Source organism: Lissotriton vulgaris, chromosome 1_1 (genome assembly GCF_964263255.1).
Source record: "Lissotriton vulgaris chromosome 1_1, aLisVul1.2, whole genome shotgun sequence".
In the NCBI taxonomy this organism is placed as follows: domain Eukaryota; kingdom Metazoa; phylum Chordata; class Amphibia; order Caudata; family Salamandridae; genus Lissotriton; species Lissotriton vulgaris.
In genome coordinates this window covers 1,767,687,039-1,767,710,339 of record NC_141685.1, presented here as the reverse complement: position 1 = coordinate 1,767,710,339, position 23,301 = coordinate 1,767,687,039, and the positions used below count along the sequence as shown (strand labels likewise).

Here is a 23,301-nt window from a genome sequence, read left to right as displayed (position 1 = left end):
TTTTGGCCAGCCGCCGCCAGACGGTCTGGGTTCCACCCGGATCCGCCGAGATGCCGCCATTGGGAGTCGGAGTGCCTCAGGGCTCTATCCTGAGCCCCACTCTTTTCAACATCTTGATGACCCCTCTGGCGACATTGGCGGAGTCCTATGGGGCCCGGATCGTCTCTTATGCTGACGACACTCAGCTCCTCTTCACCTGTCGTAAGGGTGAAGAGTTTGATGGCGAAGGGATCCGCGAGTGCCTTGGGGCTGTTTTTAGCTGGTTTTCACAAAACAGCCTCAAGTGCAACTCGGATAAGTCCGAGATACTATTCTTCGGATGCCCCTCTGAACCAGATTGGCGAGGCTGGTGGCCTGTAGACAAGTTCCCTCCCACACAGTCATCTAAGTGGGCTAAGAACCTGGGAGTCCAAATCGACAATGAGCTGTCGCTCAAATCCCAGGTGTCCACCCTTACGGGAACCTGTTTCGGGATCCTCAGAATGTTGCGCAAGTTTTTCCCCTTACTTTCGGAGCAACATCGGAGGATTACCGTTCAGGCCCTCATAGGGTCCAGATTGGACTATGCTAACGCTCTTTATCTGGGCCTGCCTGAATACCTCCTCCAACGCCTGCAGATCACCCAGAACGCTGCTGCGCGTGCCATCTTTGGCCTTCATCGTCGGACTAGTGCCTCTCATCTTCTTGCATCCCTTCACTGGCTCCCGGTGCGGAAGAGGATACTGTTTAAGACCATGACTCTTGCCCACAAGGCCTTATATGGCACTGGTGCCAAGTATCTTCAGAGGAGGCTGGACTTTTATCGACCGGCACGCTCCCTTAGGTCAGAAACTTTGGCCTTGGCTCGGGTTCCACGTATCAAAAAGGCTCGGCTAGGCGGCCGGTCTTTTAGCTTTCTCGCTCCTAAGCTTTGGAACTCATTGCCGTTGTCTCTGCGGAGCACCTTTAATTTGCTTATTTTCAGGAAAAACTTGAAAACTTGGCTATTTGCCGGATAATTCTCCCCTCTGTGGCCCCTTTTTTTTGTTACTGTTATGTTTTCTGCCCCCCTTTTGGTTTGGAGCTCAAAGCGCCGGGACACTCCTTTGGAGTAGCCGTTGCGCTATATAAGCCCTAATTTAACATAACATAACATACTGTAGAAAGGCTACATCTACATGGTGACATTGCATATAGTTGGTCACTTGTTTACATTTACATGTATTATTTAAGCCCCTAACATTCCAAGACATGAGAACCACAGTGGCCTCCCCCACAACCTTACTTGCCATGATCCACGTCCAGGACGTCTGAACCACTGACACCGATGCAATGCATGCTATACAGCAAATGACAATTAGAGGGAAAACCAACCCCAAACATAAGCCTACAGACCCAAATTCCCCCTCCCTCCACCCATCCCCCTCACCAAACGTAGGGGGAAAATCCCCATCCCTTACAAACATAATAAAAAAAGCAAACAAACACAAGCCAAGCATACTATAATCCCACATGAACTTAGAGATGTGCATCCGCACTTGGGAGGTGGCAACACCCCGCCATTACCCCCAGATCTGGCACATAGGCCTGTAATTCGTATACCTATGCGTCCATAGTGGCACATCAGCGTGCCTATGGCACGAGTCCATGAAGTGCAGCTCGAAGAGTTGGATTGTGGCAACAACATACTGCAGGGCTAGGAGTCAGGCATCAAGCATCTAGTTCAAAGTGAAAAGGTCCGCACTGGTTCTGGAGTCTGGAATGTCCTGTGACTGCAGCGCAGACGCCGAGTTTTTCTTCTTTGCGGCATTGGAATACTTCTGGCAGAACTCCTGAGCGTCGTTGGGGGAGTCAAAAATCAGGGAGCGTCCATCAAAATCCACCTTCAGCCGTTCAGCATACAGCTTCCCGTATCGTAGACCCATCTTACGAAGGGCAGCTTTAACCCCCGCATACTTCCTGCAAGCATCTTGAACCGTGGCTGTGAAGTCAAGGTAGAATGATAATCTCAAGCCCTGCCAATCAAGCTGGCCCTTCTCACAGGCCAAACGTAGGGCAGTATCCCTATCCCTAAAGTTCAAAAGGCTAGCTATGATCGGCCGGAGGGGGGCACCCAGAATTCGGACGCGGCCCAGGATATGATGTGCACATTCAACGACAACTGTGTTGGTGAATGGCTCACTGCCAAAGAGATCCGTCAAGAGCTTCTCAACAAAGTGGTTCAGCCGCCTGTGTTTATTGATTCGGTCACACCCATAACGCGGACGTTGCTCCTTCGCCCCCTGGCCTCTAAGTCCTCGTTCTTAATAGCGACTGATTTAAAGAGCTTCTCCATCCTCTCATATTTCTTAGTGGTTTGGGCCGTGCCGTCTTCCAAGTCAGATATCCTACTCTCCGCGATCGTCATCCGCCCCTCATTCCAATCCAACAGGGCCCAGCTGCAATAGGTAATGCAGGCCAAGTAGCGACAGAGCCAAATCTGGATGCAGAAGGGGGTGTGCCGAGCAAAGAGCAAGACACCAATGGGCAAGTTGTCCAGGTGGAGCCCAAGGTGCACAGGCCTGACTGAATGGCAATGAGAAGAGGAGCAAGCGAACTAGGTTGGTCACATACGCCCGATGGCCAGACCAGTCTGGAAAAACCACAGGCCCACAGTTAGATGCCGTAGCGATCAGGTGCCGCACTCACACTGTGCTAACACCCAGGATCACAGCTCCTGTACAATCAGCTGCAGTCCCCGCAGCCAAAGCAGCAATCCAATGTGGTCCCCGTAGTCTACATGGGCTCAACCCCTCCCTACAGGCCACATTATGCATCGAGATAGATAGGCACCGGCGAAAACAATGAGGGGGGCCATGCAGTCAAAGTGCAGGAGTCCAAGGGGGCAGTGCAGTTCACGGCCGATCCCCAAACCCGCCATTGGCCCATGTCACTGCGGGGCCTCCGAGGAATGCCTACGTCCTGCCTTGGAGAAAGGGAACCTCTTACCCCTGCCGCAGCTGCTCACCCATACGCTCCCAGCGCCCGGTCCAATCTCCCAACCAGTCCACGTTCAGGCGAACCATCCCCGGCTGGACGTGCCGGTTCCGCTGACAGAAACTGCTCCGTTGTCTCCTGCACCTCATGGGTTGTCTAAAAGCATGTAAGCGTCATCTGCGCTGCCACAGCGAGTCTTGGAGAGGTTGTTAATGGGGGAGCTCCTAGCCTACAACTGCCATTGCGGTCTGCAGCTAGGCCACGCCACTTGTAAATCGCTTCCTTAAGGGCATTACTCATCTTTTTCCTCCTGTTACCTTTGTAATGTCCCAGTGGGACTTGAACTTATTCCTTACGTATCTTATATGCGCTCCCTTTGAGCCACTACATAACTGTCCTCTCAGGCCTTTCTAATGGCCATCACCTCTGCGTGAAGGGTAAGTGACTTCCAAGCTCTGTTGTCTAAACCTCCTTTTCTGGCTGTTCATCCAGACAAGGTTGCCCCGAACTCATCCTTCCTTCCTTCTTTGCCAAAGTGGTTACTTCTTTCCATATTGGACAGACAATTGCTTAGCCCACCTTCTTTACGCCTCTGCATCCCTCCAAAGAAGAAGAGAGGCTCCACAGTCTGGATCCAAAACGCGCACTTTCATTTTATTTGGATCGCACAAAGCAATTCTGGGTGGATGGCCAACTCTTTGTTGGCTACGTGGGTGCCAAAAAAGGCCAGGCCATGCACAAACGGACCATTTCTAGATGAGCCATTTTGTGCATCAAAGCTTGTTATTACTTGGCGAAGAAGTAGCCTCCAGTGGGGTTACGCGCCCAGTCCACCAGGGCGACGGCAGCTGGATCGTGTTGGGACGGTGTTGGGAAGTGGAGTTCCCCTTAATGACATCTGTCAGGCAGCTATGTGGGCATTACTGCACACGTTCACGAAACACTACTGCTTGGACAGCCAAGTCCGGAGAGACGGCTTCTTTGGCCGTTCTGTTCTCCAGGACTTTCTGGTGTGAACTAGGATCGCAGACCCACCTTCGGGGGTTGATATTGCTGAGGTATCTATTCTAAGGTAAAAAATCTATAGCTTATTGTCTCTTTCAGATGAACAAGTTACTTACCTTTGGTAACTATATATCTGTAAGAGACATAGATTAGCTATAGATTCCTTACCGCTCCACCCATCCTCCCCGTTCTGCGAACTGATTTTTAGGGTTAAGGACGCCCTTCCAGGGCCCTAGTTTTGTGCACCAGAGGTTAGTGTTTTGCATGGCTTTGCGCTTCTGGTGTGGAAAGTCGTGAATAGAACTGACGTCAGCGTGCGAGGGCAGCGTCTAAGTAGCTACCACAACGTCATCCCGGCGATCATGACGCCAACGACGAACGCGGAGTCGACTGACGCCACCTTTTGACGCGCAGTGGTACTGCTGACAAAAAACGAACTGGATTATGTGAAAACAATCCTAGGCAGTCTAACTAGTAGGTAAACAATTAATCCGACCCAATAGTGAAAGGAATTATTGTACTTAAGGCACCATCTATGATTTAGGGTGTCCTTTTTATTAAACTGTGTTTATTTTCCTTTTTTTAAAAAAAATTCTGGTGTATTAAATATATTTGTGTTGAGTATTATATGTAAATGTCATGATATTTGTCAAATCACATCATATAACCTGAATTTTGTTCAGGTGCTTATATGATTTTTAATATGTTAATTAAAAGTACATTTATTTCATAAATTCATTTTTGAATATTCCTTTCACTATTGGGTCGGATTAATTGTTTACCTACTAGTTAGACTGCCTAGGATTGTTTTCACATAATCTATTTACCCTGCCCTAGGAGTCTGTTCACACTACTACCCAGGGGGTCCTTGTTTCTTTCAATCAAAAAACGAACTGGGTCCAGTCTGACTTCTGGGGGAAAGGAATCGATAACTAATCTATGTCTCTTACAGATATATTGTTACCGAAGGCAAGGAACTTGTTCGTCAGGTCAGCAGGGACACGCATTTCGCCCGGTCGGTTCTACTGGACTTTCTCATCTAATAATTTGTCCGCCCACTGCCTGGAACGATGGCTTGGATATCTATTCAAAGGTAAGGAGTCTGCAGCTAGAAGTTGCTATCAGATGAACAAGTTACTTACCTTCTGTAACGCATTTTCCCGCAGAGAGAATATCTAGTTGCAGATTCCTTACTGACCCAACCATTCCTACCTGCTCTTTGGAATCATTTATAGGTCTAGAGTTAGGACACACACTAGTCAGTTCATTTCATGGCTCTGCACTTCTGGCATGGAAAAAGTAAAAAGTAACTGATGTCCGTGCGTCTGGGTGGCGTCTATGTTGGTGAACGCAATGTCACATCTGGCACCAACGATCCCAACAGCACCACATGGAGCCACCCGATGGCGTGCAAGCATTGCTCATGCAAACGTTTCCAGATTCAGTCTGACGCCTGGGAAATTCAAAGATAAAGAATCTGCATCTAGATATTGTCTTTATGAATAAAGCATTACCGATGGTAAGTAACTTGTTTATTAAATTAATTTCTAGAGCACACTTATACCTGAACTTCCAGCTCATGAAAAAATTAATGTTTAAAGAGAAAGCGTTATCCTGCAGAGGAGTAGATAGTTGATGTCTTTTAGATAGAGAGGTAGGGCATTCCCAATTTTGAAGGCACTGTTGGCAAAGCTTCTTCCTCCTCAGGAGGCTAACTTAAATAATGAGCTAGAGAAATTTTATGCAGTCGACGTTCTTATTGTCCCTTAGCGAGTGCCACTTGGATTTCTTCTTCAGGTAGTCCAGTCCTATATTCTGTAAGGATTCAGAAAAGGGGGTGGTGATGAACAGAGTGTCTGAATTGAGCAGACCACTCTTACCCAGTCCAAAGATCAGGGCTTGATCCATCACCGTTATTTATCTCACTGCCCTATCCCAGCTCAGAACCTGGCTATATGCAAATTGGTCTGCCCTGTTCCCATGATGCACTGGGCCAGGGTCAGACTAATTTGCATATAGCCAAGTTCTGAGCTGGGATGGTGCAGTGAGCTAAAAAAAGGTGATGGATCAAGCCCTGATCTTTGGACTGGGTAAGAGTGGTCTGCCTAATTCAGACACTCTGTTCATCACCACCCCCTTTTCGGAATCTATATTCTGTAAGGACTTAAATGTGATGCAAAGAGCTTGTCAGTGCAGCTGTCTAAGTGTTGGTGAGACAGATTGGAATTGTCAATGCCCACTAGCAGTCGTGCAGCAGCGACCTGTACATTTTGCAGTTTGTTCATATGTTGTTGCTGCAAATTCCTTTAAAGAGCATTACAGTGGTCAATTGTTTAAAGGACCATGGATATCACTACTGTTGTTTGAAGCTCAGATGGTATAAAAAGGCAGAATTTTCTTCAAAGTCCTCTGAGTGATGAAGGAAGATGATGTAACTGCATTGACCTGGGTTCCGAAGGTGGGTCTGTCATCCAATACCTCTCCTATGTTACTAACCTTTCTTATAGGAGTGGGAAGAGATCCTAGTTTCAGATAGCCACCAGGAAGAAGAACAGAGTAATGTTGAGTTTCCAAATAGAATTACCTTTCTCTTTGCAGAGATGAGTTTCATGCAGTTATTAGCTATCCACTCATTAACTGCTTGCATGCAGCTATGGAATCTCATGCCAGTGTCCTGCTCACTCTTGGTCAGAGAGACAGCAATCTGAGTGTTGTTGACATAGGGTGTAAGTGAGAATCCAAGAGCAGGTCCACCAACCCTGATGTTTCAGAGGCGGCCAATCAATTGTGGTGGACAGTATTGAAGGCTGCTGTAATCTCTAATAAGATGAGAGCAGCACTTCCCCCTTGATCAAGTGTGTGTGACAACAAATTCATATGGTCTACAAAAAGTAGATTATTTGTAAAATTCTATTTTCAATCACGCCTACATGTCAGCTACGAAAAAGATCCAGAACTTTATTATGGATTTTTATTGATGAGTAACCGATTTTAAGTTCTAATCTGGCTTCCCTGGATTGGATATTCCCCAACTCCCTTCCTGCTGTATGTTCAAGCAGGCCTCATGGCCAATAGTTTTATATTTGAGTTACACAGGAAGTGAAAAAAGTGCCAATGTTTTAAGTACTTTGTGTTAAATAGAAGTGTCTCTGTTTTCAAAATCTATTAAAGCAAATTACCCCCTTTTTATGTGGCTCATGAATATATTGCACATATTGATAGAATGAATAATAAACTAACCATGGCTATAAAGCATTGCAATTAACCAGTTTCCAATTTGGTTTTAATTTTTTAGCGGGGAAGAAAACTTATGTTTCGATCAGAGCCTCCAAGAACCAAACAAAGGAAAAGTAAATCTGCCATGGTTTCGAAAAGCGAAGAGGATCAACGTTATTTTTTCACTTAACTTACTTCTGGGCTTCCCCTTTGTAATGCATTGTTTTATAACAGACTACAGATTTGAAAATAATCCTTGTTTTGCAAGTAAAATTATATAGCGCAACTCTATTAACTATGGTGGTAATGTCTCCTTGGTTCACATGCGGCTGATCCTGCATATATAAATGTGCTGATATCCAGAAAACTACAACAGTGGTGCCAGTAGCCTTTTCAGAGGGCCAGGGGACAAGCAGGCATTACTTGGCCACCCAAGGTGGATGAGGCATTTCACTCCTCATGTCCTGGAGCAGTACAGTGGACTCTGGGCAACTGGGACAAGTACCGCTTCAGCACCAGACTCTCAGTGATAGCATGGGTCAAGCACTCCAAGGCTTCTCGGGGAGGAGGTAGGAGTAGGGTGAACCCAGGCTCACAACTCAACATGCATCCAGCAACCCCAAAACATGACTGTCAAGTCCATTACTTTTATGAAAAAAGGAGTAATAATGTACTATCACAAAGTAAAATATGCCACATCACAAGCCCTATACACAGTCTTCCTAAGGCAGGCCCTCTAGCATTCACTCGGGTCAGCTATTGAGTCCCACTCCCCAATCTAGGGACCATGGTTATTCCCCATTTACATGAGGTGTAATACAAGCTAGGCCCCATTAGTAAGATAACATCTTACATGTTCTACTTACTATAACTTTGCTTGAGTCAGTGTGTGAAAGGAAGACACTACCAAGGTAGGTAGGAGAGCAGGTTATTCGGTCTAGCACTCTTCAGATCCCGGCAGCAACTGCCTTGCCGCGGACACCCATTCCACAATGGAATCCCACAATCCCAAAACAAGCTCACACGAGCTCCCACAACATTCCAGCCAGAACCCCCCCCCCCCTTCCTTCATAACACTAAAATAAAGGAATAAAAACAGTAATAAAATATGTGAACAAAATATGAAGGGAAAATAAGGCAGGGAAAATTACAAGGTAAAACATTACAGCATTATATGGCAGAGAAAAATAGTATGATAAGGCATTATAACATTTTATAACCTTGAAATTTGGAGAGACCAAACTTCAATCTCTTGGATGCACATCTTGCAGGAACACGACTAGAAAGTACACGTTCTCTTTCATGAACCACAGTGGGCACAACCACAGGGGAGGAGTGAACACCAAATTTCTTGTTGACATAACCCAGCATGGAACAAAGGTACCACCCAAACAGCACTTTTGTTCCAAACTTTTCCATTCTCCAACACCACAACGTGATCTCTCACCGCAGACACTCTCTTGGGAGAAGAAAAACGAGACTCATCCTTGCGAACAAAACCAGGCCTCTTGATTCTTACCTAATCACCCACCTTCACAAATAAAGCACTACGAACGCCAGGCCTAGTATCATACTTGGCTTGGGTGGCAGCTCGGATATCAACCACATCAGCCAACTTCTCCATGTCTACCACTCTCCTGGACATCCACTCCTTGTTCAATTTAGACCCTGCAACTCTCCCCCTTAGTAAGGTAAAGGGAGCTATCCCAGTGCTAACATGTGGGGTAGTCCTCACAGCATGTCGCTGACAGCTCGCCGCCAATGCAAACCATTTACCAAAGCTAGTTGCAGGTGTTCCTTAATCACGCCGTTGAAAAACTCATCTAAACCATTGCTACGGGGGTGGGAAAGAGATGTGAGAATGTGTTTCACACCAATGACTTTCAAAAATTCTTGTGTTTCACTAGTTCCGTTATCCGACACAAATTCCTCCGGAAAAACCTCCCCAAGAAAAACATCCTGAAGAAAATTGATGATGGACAGAGAGTTCACATTGTCCACAAATCGGATATCAGGCCATTTTGACATGTAGTCAATAAGGACCAAGGCATATTTGGGTGGACTACCATTGAGCCGAAAAGGACCCGCAATGTCAAAAGCTAATTTGGACCATGGAATATTCTTAACCACTATTGTTTCAACAGGGGAAGGACGAGTCACTTGGGATTTGTCACTAGTAACACAACGCAACAATCACAAACATAGGAGGTCATTAGGATGGAGGATTTTCCGCATCCTCCGGGCCGGCGGAAGCCACCGCCGGCCCGGAGGATGCGGAAAATCCTCTGCGGACCCACCAGGACCCACCGCCACATTAGGATGGCTGGTGGGTCATGGTTTAGGTCCGCAGCTTTTCCGCCGCGGCTGGCTTACAACCGCGGCGGAAAAGCACTAAAATGGTGAAGGTGTCTCTTAGACACCTTCAGCCAGATTAGGATGTGCATGGAAACATGCTTTTCCGCGGCGGCTTTTCCGCCGTGGAAAAGCATGTGTAACGGCACTGCAGGGGCCCATTGCGGGCCCCCTAGGTGTAGTGGGGGGTGGGGGGTGCACATGGGGGGTACCTATGGTACCCCCCTGCATTTGCGTGCACAATGCAGCAGGCACCGCGCGGTGCCTGCCGCTTTGTGCACGCAAATGCTGTGCATGCATTTTTAACATTGCTGCGGGTGCAGCTTGAAGCTCCACCCGCAGAAATGTTAAAAATAGAGGATGTGACCGCCACCCTGGCGGTCACATCCTAATCTGCACAGAGGGAACGCCGCAGCCCATGCGGACGTTCCCTCATGCTCTGGGGTCGCGGACGGACTCAAGTCCGTCCGCGATCCTAATGACCCCCACAGTGTTCAACATCTTTATCTAATGCAGGCCACCAAAAATCCTGCCTAATGCTGCATTTCATGGCCCGAATTCCAGGATGACATTTGTGGGCCAAATCCAAAATTCTTTTGCGCAGACATAGGAACTACTAAATAACCCCCTCTCCTCAATACTCCATCAACCACAGATAACTCCTCACTAACTCTCTTTTAAGGAACCAACTCAGAGGGGCAATCTTTGTCACAGGGCCACACCCCAGCTAAAAGGTTGATGACCTTCATAACCACAGCATCCTCAGAGGTACCATCCAGCCACTCTTGTTCAGAAAGAGCACCACCAACAGTGGTCTCTAAAGGACAAACCGCACAAACCATTTCCAAATCGTCACCCATCACAATATCCTCATCACATGAAAGGGGTAATCTAGACAAGCAATCAGAAACATTATTCTTAGCACCAGGCACATACTCAAGGCGATAGCAAAACTTATGCAACCTGTACTTCCATTTGGAAATGCATGATGTTGCGCTGGCACCATCTTTAGTGGTAAAAAGATCAATTAAGGGCTTATGATCTGTCCTCAAAGTAAATTCATTACCCCACAAAAAACTCTTGAAGTGTTGGACACCCCACAACATGGCTAAAGCTTCCTTTTCGATGGTCGAGTAGATGCTTTCAGCTCCCCTAATGTTCTTGAAGCAAAAGCTATTGTTTCTTCACGGCCATCACCTCTTTTTTGCATTAGGACTGCTCCTAGACTAACATTGCTTGCATCAGTAGATATGATACTTTTATCATTAATGTTGAAGAGTTTAAGAGGACCAGTGTGAACAATTTCTTGTTTGATTGACTCAAAGTTGTTATTACAGTCAATATCCCACACATATTTAACATTCTTGTTTAACAAATTACGCATGTAAGCAGTTTTGCTAGAATAATTGCTAACAAATTTGGAGTTGTACTCCACCAACCCCAAATAAGAACGAAGTTGATCTTCGTTCATAGGTCTGGGTGCACTCTAAATGGCTTAAATGATCTTCAACTTGGGTTCAACCCCCAAATATGATGACCAAGGTAGTCAACACCCTCTTGGAGGAATTTACATTTGTTGATTCTCAACATTAAACCGCTGGATTGAACTATGCTTAAAACATGCTTGACTCTCTCGTCGTGTTCAGCCTCAGATTTCCCATATGTCAGAATGTCATACTGAAAAAACACGACTCCAGCAATGTCCTTGAACAAGTTGTTCATCAATCGTTGGAACACTGCTGAAGCCGAGGCAAGCCATAAGGCATGCGTATGTAACAATAAGCCCCCTCTTGTTTGACGAAAGAAGTGATGTGTCTAGATTCCTTGCACAGCTCAATCTGATGGTAGGCTGAGGAAATATCTAGGGAGATAAACAACTTAGCTCCACCCAACGTAGCCAACATCCCATTGATGTTGGGTAGAGGTTGACGATCAACCCAATGCTGGCGTTGAGGTCCCTCAAGTCCACACACATCCATCAGAGATTTGTCGGATTTGCATGCTAAAACAATGGGGGCCAACCATTCAGAACCTTCAATAGGTTCAATGACCACCGCTGCACACAATCGTTCCAACCCACTTTTGTGTTCAATCCGGAGACTCAAAGGTACTTTAAGCACTTTATGAGCAACAGCCTTAGATTCATCTTTGAGTACGATGCAATGTTGAAAACCCTTAAGTTTACCAAGCTCACTTTTAAACACTTCAGGATACATGTGCACCCGCTTGTCATTAGCTAACTTAGCAACAGTGGGGGCGCTGGAAGAATCAGGAGAAAGCCCATCATAAAACTGAATTAGTGCACTGTGGGACACCACCATATCGGGATTATTGGGATCCAGTATAATGTTGAGAGCGCCTTGCGCATCCCACCCCAAAAGGTTTGCCCCATCTTCTACTACAAAGACAGTTCCCGTGGTTTGCTCTGCACCAAAAACTAGATCAGCCACAAACTTTCCTAATACTTCAACTCTTTTCCCACCATAAGCAAAGATTTTGATGTTGGACTGTTGCAACTGGAGACCCTCAAGTTTGCTGAAATCCTTCACATTGATGAGGATAAAAGGAGAACCAGAATCTGCAAGAAAAGTAAGGCTAGATCCATATACACCAATTTTGCATGAAGGAGATTTCCTTTCAAAGACTCAACCAAAGAAGGTAGTTCCACAACACCATCAGCATGCGACAACGAGGGAAACAACATTAACAATTCATAATTCTCATCTTCAGAATACGACGGGTCTTCTGCATAGCCTTTACTACCTGTGAGGAACGTTTCTTGACTACAACAGCCTTACACATTCGAGAATAATGACCTTTCATACCACATTCATTGCAAGTTTGATTCAAAGCAAAACAGAATATGGCATTTCCTAAATGGGATTTGCTCCCGCAGCGTAAGCACATGACTTCACTTTGCTCATTTTTAGACGGTTTGGACAGATGAATAGCTGGAAGCACAACATTGGTGTTGGACCCCTTGAATGATTTCGATATAGGTTTGGCACTCAGCAATTTGACTTCACTAGATGAAACAGTACTGCTCATTTCCTTTACACAAAATTGAGAGTGTTCAATACTCTTCGCCATTGTGAGTGCTTACCACTTACATGATTGCTTACCATCTCTAAAGGTAAAGTTTTCAAAATGTACCTACCATCAGTGCCCAAGTTGTAAATTAATAATGCTTTCTTCTTTTTAGAAGTGAACGTTTCACCGTCTATAGCCTCCAAATACGCATCAAATGTGTTTTTCCATTGCTCCCATTGGATAGGTGGTGTGCCTGCAGATTGCAAGAAGGGTTGAGGCGCTACAACGTGATCCATGAGCACACGTGAGTGAGTTGCTGCCCAACACTTGTTGCCCAAATAAGTCCTAAAAATATAAACCAACTTGAAAACAATACAATTTGCAAGTATAATAGAAATAATAATTTACCAACGGTAATTTCGCATCACCGAATGCGCGGGCTGAAAGCAGGGTAACAGATGCCTCACAAGATGATGATACCAAATGGCGTGCGCATCACCGAATGCGCAAACGGATTCAGGAACCAAGTATTTCACAAGCGAGTGGTGTGCGCATCACCAGGTGAACATCATGGGAGCTCCAACGTTGCCCAATAGAAGAAAACAGAGCTCACACGCACGTAGATGGCTGCTATGAAAACAAATGCACAATCCAAAATGGTTGACAAGACGTCAGACGTATTTGCGAGCGTCTGGTGTGAAGACATGCGGTACGCAGATGCAGGAATACGTCACAGCAGGCAACAGTGCCGAACCCTTCACAGCTCCGCGAGGAGGCCAACAGCGAACGAAACGGTGGTGAGGGGGAGCTTTGCAGTGGATAGACTCACACCCCAGAATTGGCAATTGGGAAACGTAAAAACTGCACTCACGTGCTAATGGGCAGAACAGAGCACGGAGAGGAGTATCCAGACAGCCTAGCAAACCAGGAAGGATCCGCAACAGGAGGAATCCACACGAATCCATGGGAAAGAGGAAACAACGTGGAACAGACTCCAGGAGCACCACAGGAGGGAAAAGAAGGCACCAGACCAACTCGTCGCCACTGAAAGGAAGACACTACCAAGGTAGATAGGAGAACAGTTTATTCAGTCTAGTGTTCTTCAGATACTGGCAGCAACTGCCTTGTCGCGGACACCCATTCCACAATAGAATCCCAAAATCCCAACACGAGCTCCCACAACATTCCAGACAGAACCCAACAGAGTGTCACAACGCCATAGTCCGTCAGTCGAAAGAAATTCCCCAGAGGCCCCTTGGTCTACTAATCAGTTTTACCTGCTCTTCTTGCTGGAGTGGTGGTTCAGTGTCCCTGGGTGCGCACTGGTGGCCTAGCCAGGATGCTGTAGTTAAGGCAGCAGGCGTCCACAGGGCTGTTCGGTCATGCACTATGCCTCGCTCTGAGTCAGGTGGCTGCTCGAGGATGTCTGGACTGTTAATCCGCAGATGGTCCACAAACCGGTGTTTTTTTAGGGCCAAATAAAACTTTAACAAATTTAAAAAAGGAACAACCTGGATGAAGAAGCCTTTCACAGAGTAATACTTTTTGGATGAATCGACATTATGGTTCCGGGTCTGACTGACTGACGACAATACGAAAACAAGCATTTATAATGCAACGGGCTCACCTTTGCAAAAGTTAGAGCTATTGGCATTGTAAATGACAACATTTTTATTTATGTGTTGGTTTTGAAAACAGATAAATAAATGGCATTGTCATTTACAATGCCAATAGCTTAATCTCTCACAAATGCGAGACCTATTGCATTTGCACCCACACACACACAAACAGAGAGCCACACACACACAGAGCCACACACACAGAGCCACACACACACACACACACACAGACACACACACACAGAGCCACACACACACAGAGCCCCACACACACACAGAGCCACATACACACACAGAGCCACACACACAGCCACACACGCAGAGCCCCACACACACACACAGAGCCAAACACACACACACAAAGAGCCACACACACACAGAGCCACACACACACAGAGCCACACACACACACTGAGCCACACACACACACAGAGCCACATACACACACACATAGCCACATACACACAGAGCTACAAACACACAGAGCCACACACACCCACACAGAGCCACACAAACACAGAGCCCCCCCCACACACACATAGAGCCACACACACACAGAGCCACACACACACACAGAGCCACTCACACACACAGAGCCACACACACACACCCACACACAGAGCCACACACACACAGAGCCATACACACATACACAGAGCAACACAGAGGCATGGGTGGATAAAGCAAGAAGTGGACCCTGGAGGGAGGGGGGCAGCATAGAGGTTGCCAGGCGGAGAAAAGCAAAGAGGAGTACTGGGGGATCAAACGTCCAAGAGAGCACCAAGGAGTTGGAAAGGAGAAGCACATAGGTGAGAGAGCAAGTAGTCAGGATTAAGCACCTGGAGCATGGTGGAGAGAAGTATTAAAAAGACAGCTGGAAAACCAAACATACTCTGGAGCAGTGTTTAAACAAAAAGAAAAATAATTGTGCGTGAAAAGTGAGCAGTGGAAGTACACAAGTAATGCGTCCATGGTCCAGGGGAGGCACAAAAAAGATGACGAATGAAAGCCCACACGCTCTAACAAATAAGCATTGGTAAATATATTGGGTTTCGCCTATGTGATTAAAAATAAGCTGCTTTTTGTTGGAAGGTGTAGCTTGCCGAGTAGTTGTACAAAATAAGTTACAGTAAGTCTAAGGAAAGATGGAAACATATATTGAACATGAATGGGCTCATAGAGACCAATACCTGGACCTCATTCAAAGCCTACCAATGCTCAAACTGCTAAACTATACACACAGTGAAGCAACTCTCAGACTGACAAGGAAAAAAAGGAATATATACAATATGCTGAATCCCAGATATTTTATTGCAATTGCATTATATAACGCTTACTACCTCTGACAAGGCGTCGAAGTGCTTTCATTCTAACCAAAGTTTACATCTGAGGTACGTGTAGACTACTGCAAATTCAACAATATAAAAAAAAATGTGCAAAGAATGCTAATCTCGTAAGCCATGCTCTAATCGGCGAGGCTTAAAGATATATGAAGCAATGGAGCAACAAAGCACATCGGTTTCCAAAGGCTTGAGCGGCAGCGGACTCCTTCAAGAAGATTGGGAAGGAGAGAGATGCAGCTGCAACATCTCTGCCAGGGAGTGGTGCAGAAAAAAGTGCAATTGAACGCTTCCGACATTCTTGTAAAATAGTATGCATCACCCTGGGCACTACCTAACCAGCTATTTTCAGTGCAATTAACACAGCCTCCGCTGACTAATAACGTTTAACCTAACTGCCGCAGGTTAATTTACTAGATTTTGAATACCTATGATCGTGACTTTAACTCACCATGCACGACGCCAGAGCAACAAAGTAAATGATGGCCGGCTGCCCAGCACACCACCTGGATGTCACACAAACACTGTAATGCTTTGAGGTGCCATGAGCGTGCAAAGAGTAAGGTGCTTGGCAATCCAGACCTTTAGTGGTCAAAGCTACATTTTTACTAAATGTTAATTTCCGTCTTGCTAATTTACATTAACATGGTTATTTTGAGGTTACGTGCTGCAAGGAAGGTACAGCAAGCAGTTAGCTTTTGGGATCACCACCAAAAGTATGTGCCGTTTCGTGGGCTTTCTTACATGTAGGAATAAAGTATCTTCAATCAATCATCTTGCCTACACTCAGCATTCATTCATCTTGTTATACAGACACTGTTCAATGAACCTCCACTGCCTTAATTTGAAGGAGGGGAAACCTGAACTTATTATCTATGCTACATTTAAAATACCAAAAACAACAGTTGATGGACAGAATGCAGATCAATGTCATACATTCACCCCAGTACAGAGATCCGGGCCCAAATCCATCGTTTTTTTGCACTCCACACCACCCCAGTTTAGACATGGCCATATGCAAATCAGCCTTGACCCTGTGCCTCATGGGAAAAGTCCAGCCCGAACTGCCAAGCCATGTCTTTCCTGGACCGGAATTAAGAATCCTAGGACAGGTTTCTGGCTATCAGCCGTCTTCAGCCAGGATAGCTTTACTCCAGTGGTGTGGAGAGCATGGGACTCATGTCTGAGCATACCCATCCCACTCGGGGTGACAAATGCAAAAACAACAGTTGATGGACAGAATGCAGAACAATGTCATACATTCACCCCAGTACAGAGATCTGGGCCTAAATCCATCATTTATTTGAACTTCACACCACCCCAGTTCAGATGTGGTCATATGCAAATCAGCCTTGATCCTGTGCCTCATGGGAACAGTCCAGCCGAACTGCCAAGCCATGTCTTTCTGGACCAGAATCAGGCATCCTAGGACCGGTTTCTGGCTATCAGCTGTCTTCAGCCTGGATAGCTTGACTCCAGTGGTGTGGAGAGCATGGGACTCACGTCTGAGCTTACCCATCCCACTCGGGGTGACGAATGCAAAAACAACAGTTGATGGACAGAATGCAGAACAATGTCATACATTCACCCCAGTACAGAGATCTGGGCCTAAATCCATCGTTTTTTTGCACTCCACACCGCCCCATTTCAGACATGGCCATATTCAAATCAGCCTTGACCGTGTGCCTCATGGGGACAGTCCAGCCCGTAACTGCCAAGCCATGTCTTTCCTGGACCAGAATCAAGCATCCTAGGACCGGTTTCTGGCTATTGAAGGACTGGGTTCTTTAAGACCCAGCGGTGCCAGGGCACAACACCTGAAACCTTCGTGGGTAACCTGCTCCGGCGTACAAGTCACAGAGACACGGGACACTTCCTTTGACGTCAAAGATTCAAGGTTTATTTGCTGCAGGGAACACAGAGATCACGACAAGTACACAGCGTGCAACTTGGGGAGACTGCTTCAAATTGGTTCTGTGGATCGCTCCTTTTATACAGTTTTTACCCATAGGATTACATTGAGCACAAAAGTTTACAACCCGGTTCCCACAATTATCCCCCAGAGGGGTCGCTTTGGTCACTTTGAAACACACAAGGTCCGGAACATAAGTGCGGAAACATTTGGCGGTTCCCAACTGTAAAAACCATCTTCCCACCATTAGTGAATTCCAATCAGCAGTAAAATAGATCGAAATAGGAACGAAGACAGGTGCAGAGGAAGACGGAGACAGTGGGGAGATCGGAGAGGGTGTAAAAGGGGGGGTATCGGGAAACACGAGATACAGGCATCAAAGGGACGTGCCTAATGAGATGCACGGCTGAGACAATAAGTCCGTGCGGCAAGATGAGCCTCGAGCGGCGCCATCTGCCTTACAGTAGCATCCCCCTCGTCATAAAGACACTCACAAAGAACATGTGTCTTCCGCAAATATCTTGGGAGTCCCAGGGTCGCGAAGCGGACAGCGTCCGTTCGCTGGCTACTTGAGGGCAAGAGACAAAATGGATGCCGTATCTAAGATGGAACCCGTGGGCACAGATGAGAAACCCACATAACAGACGAACGGTTTAAGTTAGCACAGCGAAACTGCGCACACTTACTAAACTCATCATTTGCAGTTCATAGATACCAGACTCGACCATATTCGTGCGAGTCGAAAACACCACTTACAATTGTCACGGAACCTCACTATCAGCCGTCTTCAGCCAGGATAGCTTGACTCCAGTGGTGTGGAGAGCCTGGAACTCACGTCTGAGCATACCCATCCAAACTCAGGTTGACAAATGCAAAAACAACAGTTGATGGACAGAATGCAGAACAATGTCATACATTCACCCCAGTACAGCGATCTGGACCTATATCCATTGTTTTTTTTCACTCCACACCACCCCAGTTCAGACATGGCCATATGCAAATCAGCCTTGATGGATCACATCGGAAGCTGGTCACCACGAATGTTCCGTAACAACCTGCCCAGATCCTGCTATTCCAGTTACAAAGCTTACTTGGTGACGAGCCGCAAAGCCTGTGACCATCTCCGACCTCCGCTCAGCAGCAAGCTGAAGCGAATTGTATCAGCTGCTGCCATGTCTGTCTCCGCACAGCATGTCGGGAAACCTTGCCTGACCTATCAGATAACTGTGCAGACAAACCATTGGATAAAGTAGACCCACGGAGCGTAAATATCGCATTAGCCCTAGAGGGCGTATGTTTTCAGCTATTTAAGGAGAAATGCAATCATTTATGTAACGCATTTTAAAAACAAACAAATAGATACAATTTCGAAATCCAATGTTTTAAGTTAAAGGTTAATATAAGAAATAAATTACTTCTGCAAAAACTGCGTCAATAATCATTAAAATTCACAATATGTGCACCTTTTTTTTAATTAGCAATGTTACAATGTACCATTTTCTAATAGAGGTTCAACATAGTTTACTTGTAATTGATCTCTGCATATTTAAAGATGGCCGTTAAACCGAGTGTAGGTTATTACTCCCTCGCTTTTAGGCGATGTTGTCGACAGCTGATCCAACCTTTTGTGAGCAGTGCCCGCCTACACCGAGACCATGAGGCAAAAAAGTAAAAGCAGGCAGCCAGCAAGCCAGTAAGCCAGCAGGGCAACAAGCCTCTGCTGCAGACCGGGGGGTGGGAGGGGGGAGAGCACACGCAGTGCAAGCAAAGAAAAACTTCCAACACTTGGCTAGCCCTAACGAGTTGGAGTCGAGGATATCGAAGCAGTGGAATGTGAAGCAGCAGTAGGGGGTACGTCACCTGCCCCCTCCCTTATTGGAGACTCGGCCGTCCATACCCCTCCTCCCCCCGATCTACACCATCGCAGTGACTCCAGTGAAACTTCGCAGCGACCACTTAGCAATAGGAAAAAAAGTAACAGCGAAAACAGGGAAAAACAATGAGGACCAGAAATTCGTCCTTACTGCAGGTACAGGAAAAACCTCGTCCCCACAGAACAGCCAGGAGGCGGAAGGCAAAACCTTTCCACCCCCCCAGGTGCGGGTGGCCTCTACCCCGGGCCTGGGCTATCGGAGGGGGGAGCTTCGGGATCACCTGGTGCCACCGGTGCAACGCCAACGTCCCCAGGATTACCAACTGCGTTCCCAGCACTGACATCGTCGCAAGCAGGGCAAGATGGGAGGTGTTATAATCCAGTTCACGCAATTCCCAGTCCCGGGGCAAACATCTCCCTAGGAAACAGAGACATAAGAAGATTCTTATACCCCCTGGCAACAAGTTCAGCTGTACCAACTAGACCTTCAAGCTGCACACCGCCCAACAAAGCCATAGAGGACGGCCTATACCCCAGTCCCACTGCCACACGGGCTCCAGGAATACCCCTATCACCAATAATAACCACGCTACAGGGCGGAATATCCCTCAAGCCAGTGGTCCCGGACAGGGTCGCATCCAGACCCGACTTCACCAGATCAACAACTCCTATTCACCACTCACCGGAAGACCCTCACTCGAACTCGATCCTAAATGGGGCCCTTACAGCTGCTATATTGATCAGCACATGCAGCGCAACCCCGGCAACAGGGGAGCACATACTTGACGCAACTAGTCACACGCATGAAATCTATGGAGGAGGAACCACAGAAATACTGGCCCGGCACCCCCCACCTTCGAATTTAACACACCAGAGCTCAAGGGAACAAGATAAAACGGCCCTGCTACCATCGCCAATGAGTAGAAGCTCGGATAGGGGGAAGAGCCCCCCAGTGATTACAGATCATTTAACTCTGATCAACGAGACACTCATTTCTATGACAGGTGCGTCAATAATGCACGCCGACAAGCTCGATACCCAGATAAACATACTACAAACAGTCGCTAACTTAATTTCTGGAATCAACTGTAAACTGGACCATCTGAATTCCTTGATTCGCAGAGCACAGGACAGCACACACTTCAAGCCTGAGTCATGTAGTTGCAGTCCAATCTTGAACAATTTAGGAAAACTTCCAGACATCATGACCACACTAATTGAGAACCTCAAGAACGAAGTCGGCAAGACCAAGGATCCGATCTCACAGGCCCCAGCCCCCCACCCTCCAAAAATAGAAGGTTTAAGAAACTCAACAAACCATTCTACACAAAGTAATAAAGAAGTCAAAACCGCCTGGGAGGCTCTACCATCCATGCTCAGCACGAGCAGGCCAGACGCCATCATGACCAAAACAAAAAACAACGAGCCCCAGCATATCATCACACCAACCAGCCCAGACTTCCACACCCTATCCAGGAAAAACAAGATTTTTTTTTTTAAAACTCAACAAAGCAAATAAAAACAAATCTCTCGCTCCCAGAACCATCCGGGAATGGCTACGGCCTGAGAATGAGACACCCGCGCACATCGTGAATCAGGAAATGACCAAACTGGGAGCAACCATCAAAACACCAGAAATAATCGAGTCAAACTTCGAAGTCACTCATTCTACTAACACAGCAATAACCTCACTCGCAACCCCCCAGCCAGCTTTAACAGCATCACACACAAAACAAGCGATGGACTCACACGGACAAAGCTCAGCGGAAGCTACTCAAGCAAACTCAAACAGACACGACCCTCAGGTCGCCGCTTTATCAATGTTCACGACGGGCCGCGCGTCTCAAGCGCCTTTGATTGCCACAGACCTCAGGGAAATTGAACACCCGCCACTTACCATCAGCGCCCCCAGCTTGTCACAGATGGAGGTCCACCGACGGCCATTGGGGCCATTGGGGTTAAACAGGCATGCAACTGACCGTCCACCAGACACAGCACAGATACCACAAACAGGCCGCCAGGTGGCAGACTCAGTCTGCCGAATAAACCACCCCCAGGATCGGAAAATAACGTTGTACCCCGACTATGTCTCCCAGGGGACGTGGGACATTCTCAACCGCAGTAATCTACTAACACTTTTTGCAAACATCCCTGGGTTGGAGGGAACAAAAACCACAGACATTGAAACCGTCTCCTTCCTCCCGCCAGATGCGGAGGAGAAAAACTAACCCACGGATTTAACCTTCGGGAGCCCGCACATGGCCGAGGCTCCGAAAAGCCAGCATAAGTTATTGGAAAGCTGAGGCATAAAAATAAAACCTAAGCGTGCGCAAAAATACCCCTTCATCTTAAAAACTCACACTGTGCACTTCCAGATGGGAAACATAGATCAGCAAATCGGAGGGACCTCACGCCTGCATGCCCACACCACTGACACGTGGCGCCCATCCTCCAGGGGTCCAAAGGTGCCACAAACACTGGTCCAACCATCAGCACCCCAATTAAAATAACAACTAATTTGAATCAGGGTACACGCACATGCGCAACCCTGGGACGCGCGAGTAAAGACTGGTCCTGGCTGCCGCTAGCACTAAACTCAAGATCCTAACACAGCCACAATGCCTCGGGCCATCCCCTCTGCAATACGACCATCGCTTAATAAAAGCCTCCAGACAGGGGCCGCCCCCGGATTGCCTGAAAATCATGACTTGGAATGTCGCAGGGCTCAGGAGGCTGCTTCTCAATAAAAAACGCTGTGACATTCATGGAGGAGGCAGATATCATCTGCATACAAGAATCCTGGCAGCTCCACCCACTTTCATTAGGAGGATACGCAGAATATGGAAAACCTGCAAAAAAGCCTAACATATTCGGAAGACCGTCGGGGGGGATTTGTGTCTATATAAAGCATTCACTCAACCTGGAATTCGTGGTAATTCCCAATCTCCCAGGCAACCTCCAGGAGGGCATCCTGAAAGGCTGCCGCCTGATAAATGGAAACTTTGCGTTTTTATTAATTAACCTCTACCACAATCCACATGGGCCCATATCCAACTTGGCCATGCTGACAACCCACCTTGAGTCCTTAATGCTCCAATACCCGGCCTTGGAATGCATCATTATTTGCGACTTCAATATCCATAACATACGGATATTAACCACACGACGACATCAGCCTGGGACAACCATCACTCTGAATGATCTACTAAAAACTCATAAGCTGGCGACAGCGCACTCGGTCCTCCTAAAGATCAGCCCAGGGTCCTTTGTCGGTCCTACATATAACAACCAAACAACGATCGACTACATCATCCTAAGTGAAAAGCTACAACCTCTTCTGTCAAACTTTACAGTTCATCCGCGCAGCGAGCGACCACGCCGCCTTAACCATCACATTGAATCTCATAGCGGACACTCGCCACAGGCTCGAATACATTGGAGCACCTAACGGCGAAGAACTGATAAAGTTGCCAAGAAGAATCAAATGGGTACAGACCTCAATCACAACTTTTAACAATTGGGCAAACCAGTGGCCAGGCTGGCCACTGAATGAACAGAAAAAGGGCGCAATAGCCACCTGGAATGCCATCATAGGGACCCTGGCTGCGATCCTTCGTGGAACCTCAAACAGCACATTTAACAGGGACTCCCCACCTACATATGGACACAAGGCGGAAATCAAAATCAGCACCAAACAACTGACCAAGAAATGTAAACTTTTCCGCAAAAATGGCACAAGCCCAATGAAGAAACTACTTCAAGAGGCCAGCAAAAGTCACTCCAAGAAGGTTTGGGAGGCAAAACGCGACCACTGCGAACCACAATGGCTGAAAATCTTTAATTTGCTGAGCCCAGGAAAATCGCAGGAGTTTTGGCACTACTTAAGCACCCTGGGACGAGGCACAAACCACAGAGAAAACTCCCTCGAGGCTCCTATCTGGGCCGCCCACGTAAAAGCCCTTTACATCGAAAACGGCTCCGCCACCAAGCAAAATGAAA

The 23,301-nt window shown here is 46.9% G+C and overlaps 2 protein-coding genes across 3 annotated transcripts in view; one reads left to right on the top strand and one right to left on the bottom strand.

The window, feature by feature from the left end:
• Positions 1 to 7,366, top strand: part of CCDC38 (coiled-coil domain containing 38) — a 2,358,499-nt gene extending 2,351,133 nt beyond the window's left edge. The window contains exon 14 of the mRNA XM_086919075.1: positions 7,256 to 7,366. Coding sequence (XP_086775201.1) covers positions 7,256 to 7,366 — 111 coding nt within the window. The remainder of the gene's footprint in view (positions 1 to 7,255) is intronic.
• The window catches only part of SNRPF (small nuclear ribonucleoprotein polypeptide F), a 1,022,948-nt gene that overhangs the window by 851,404 nt on the left and 148,243 nt on the right, over positions 1 to 23,301 (bottom strand). The gene's annotated exons all lie outside the window — the stretch shown is intronic.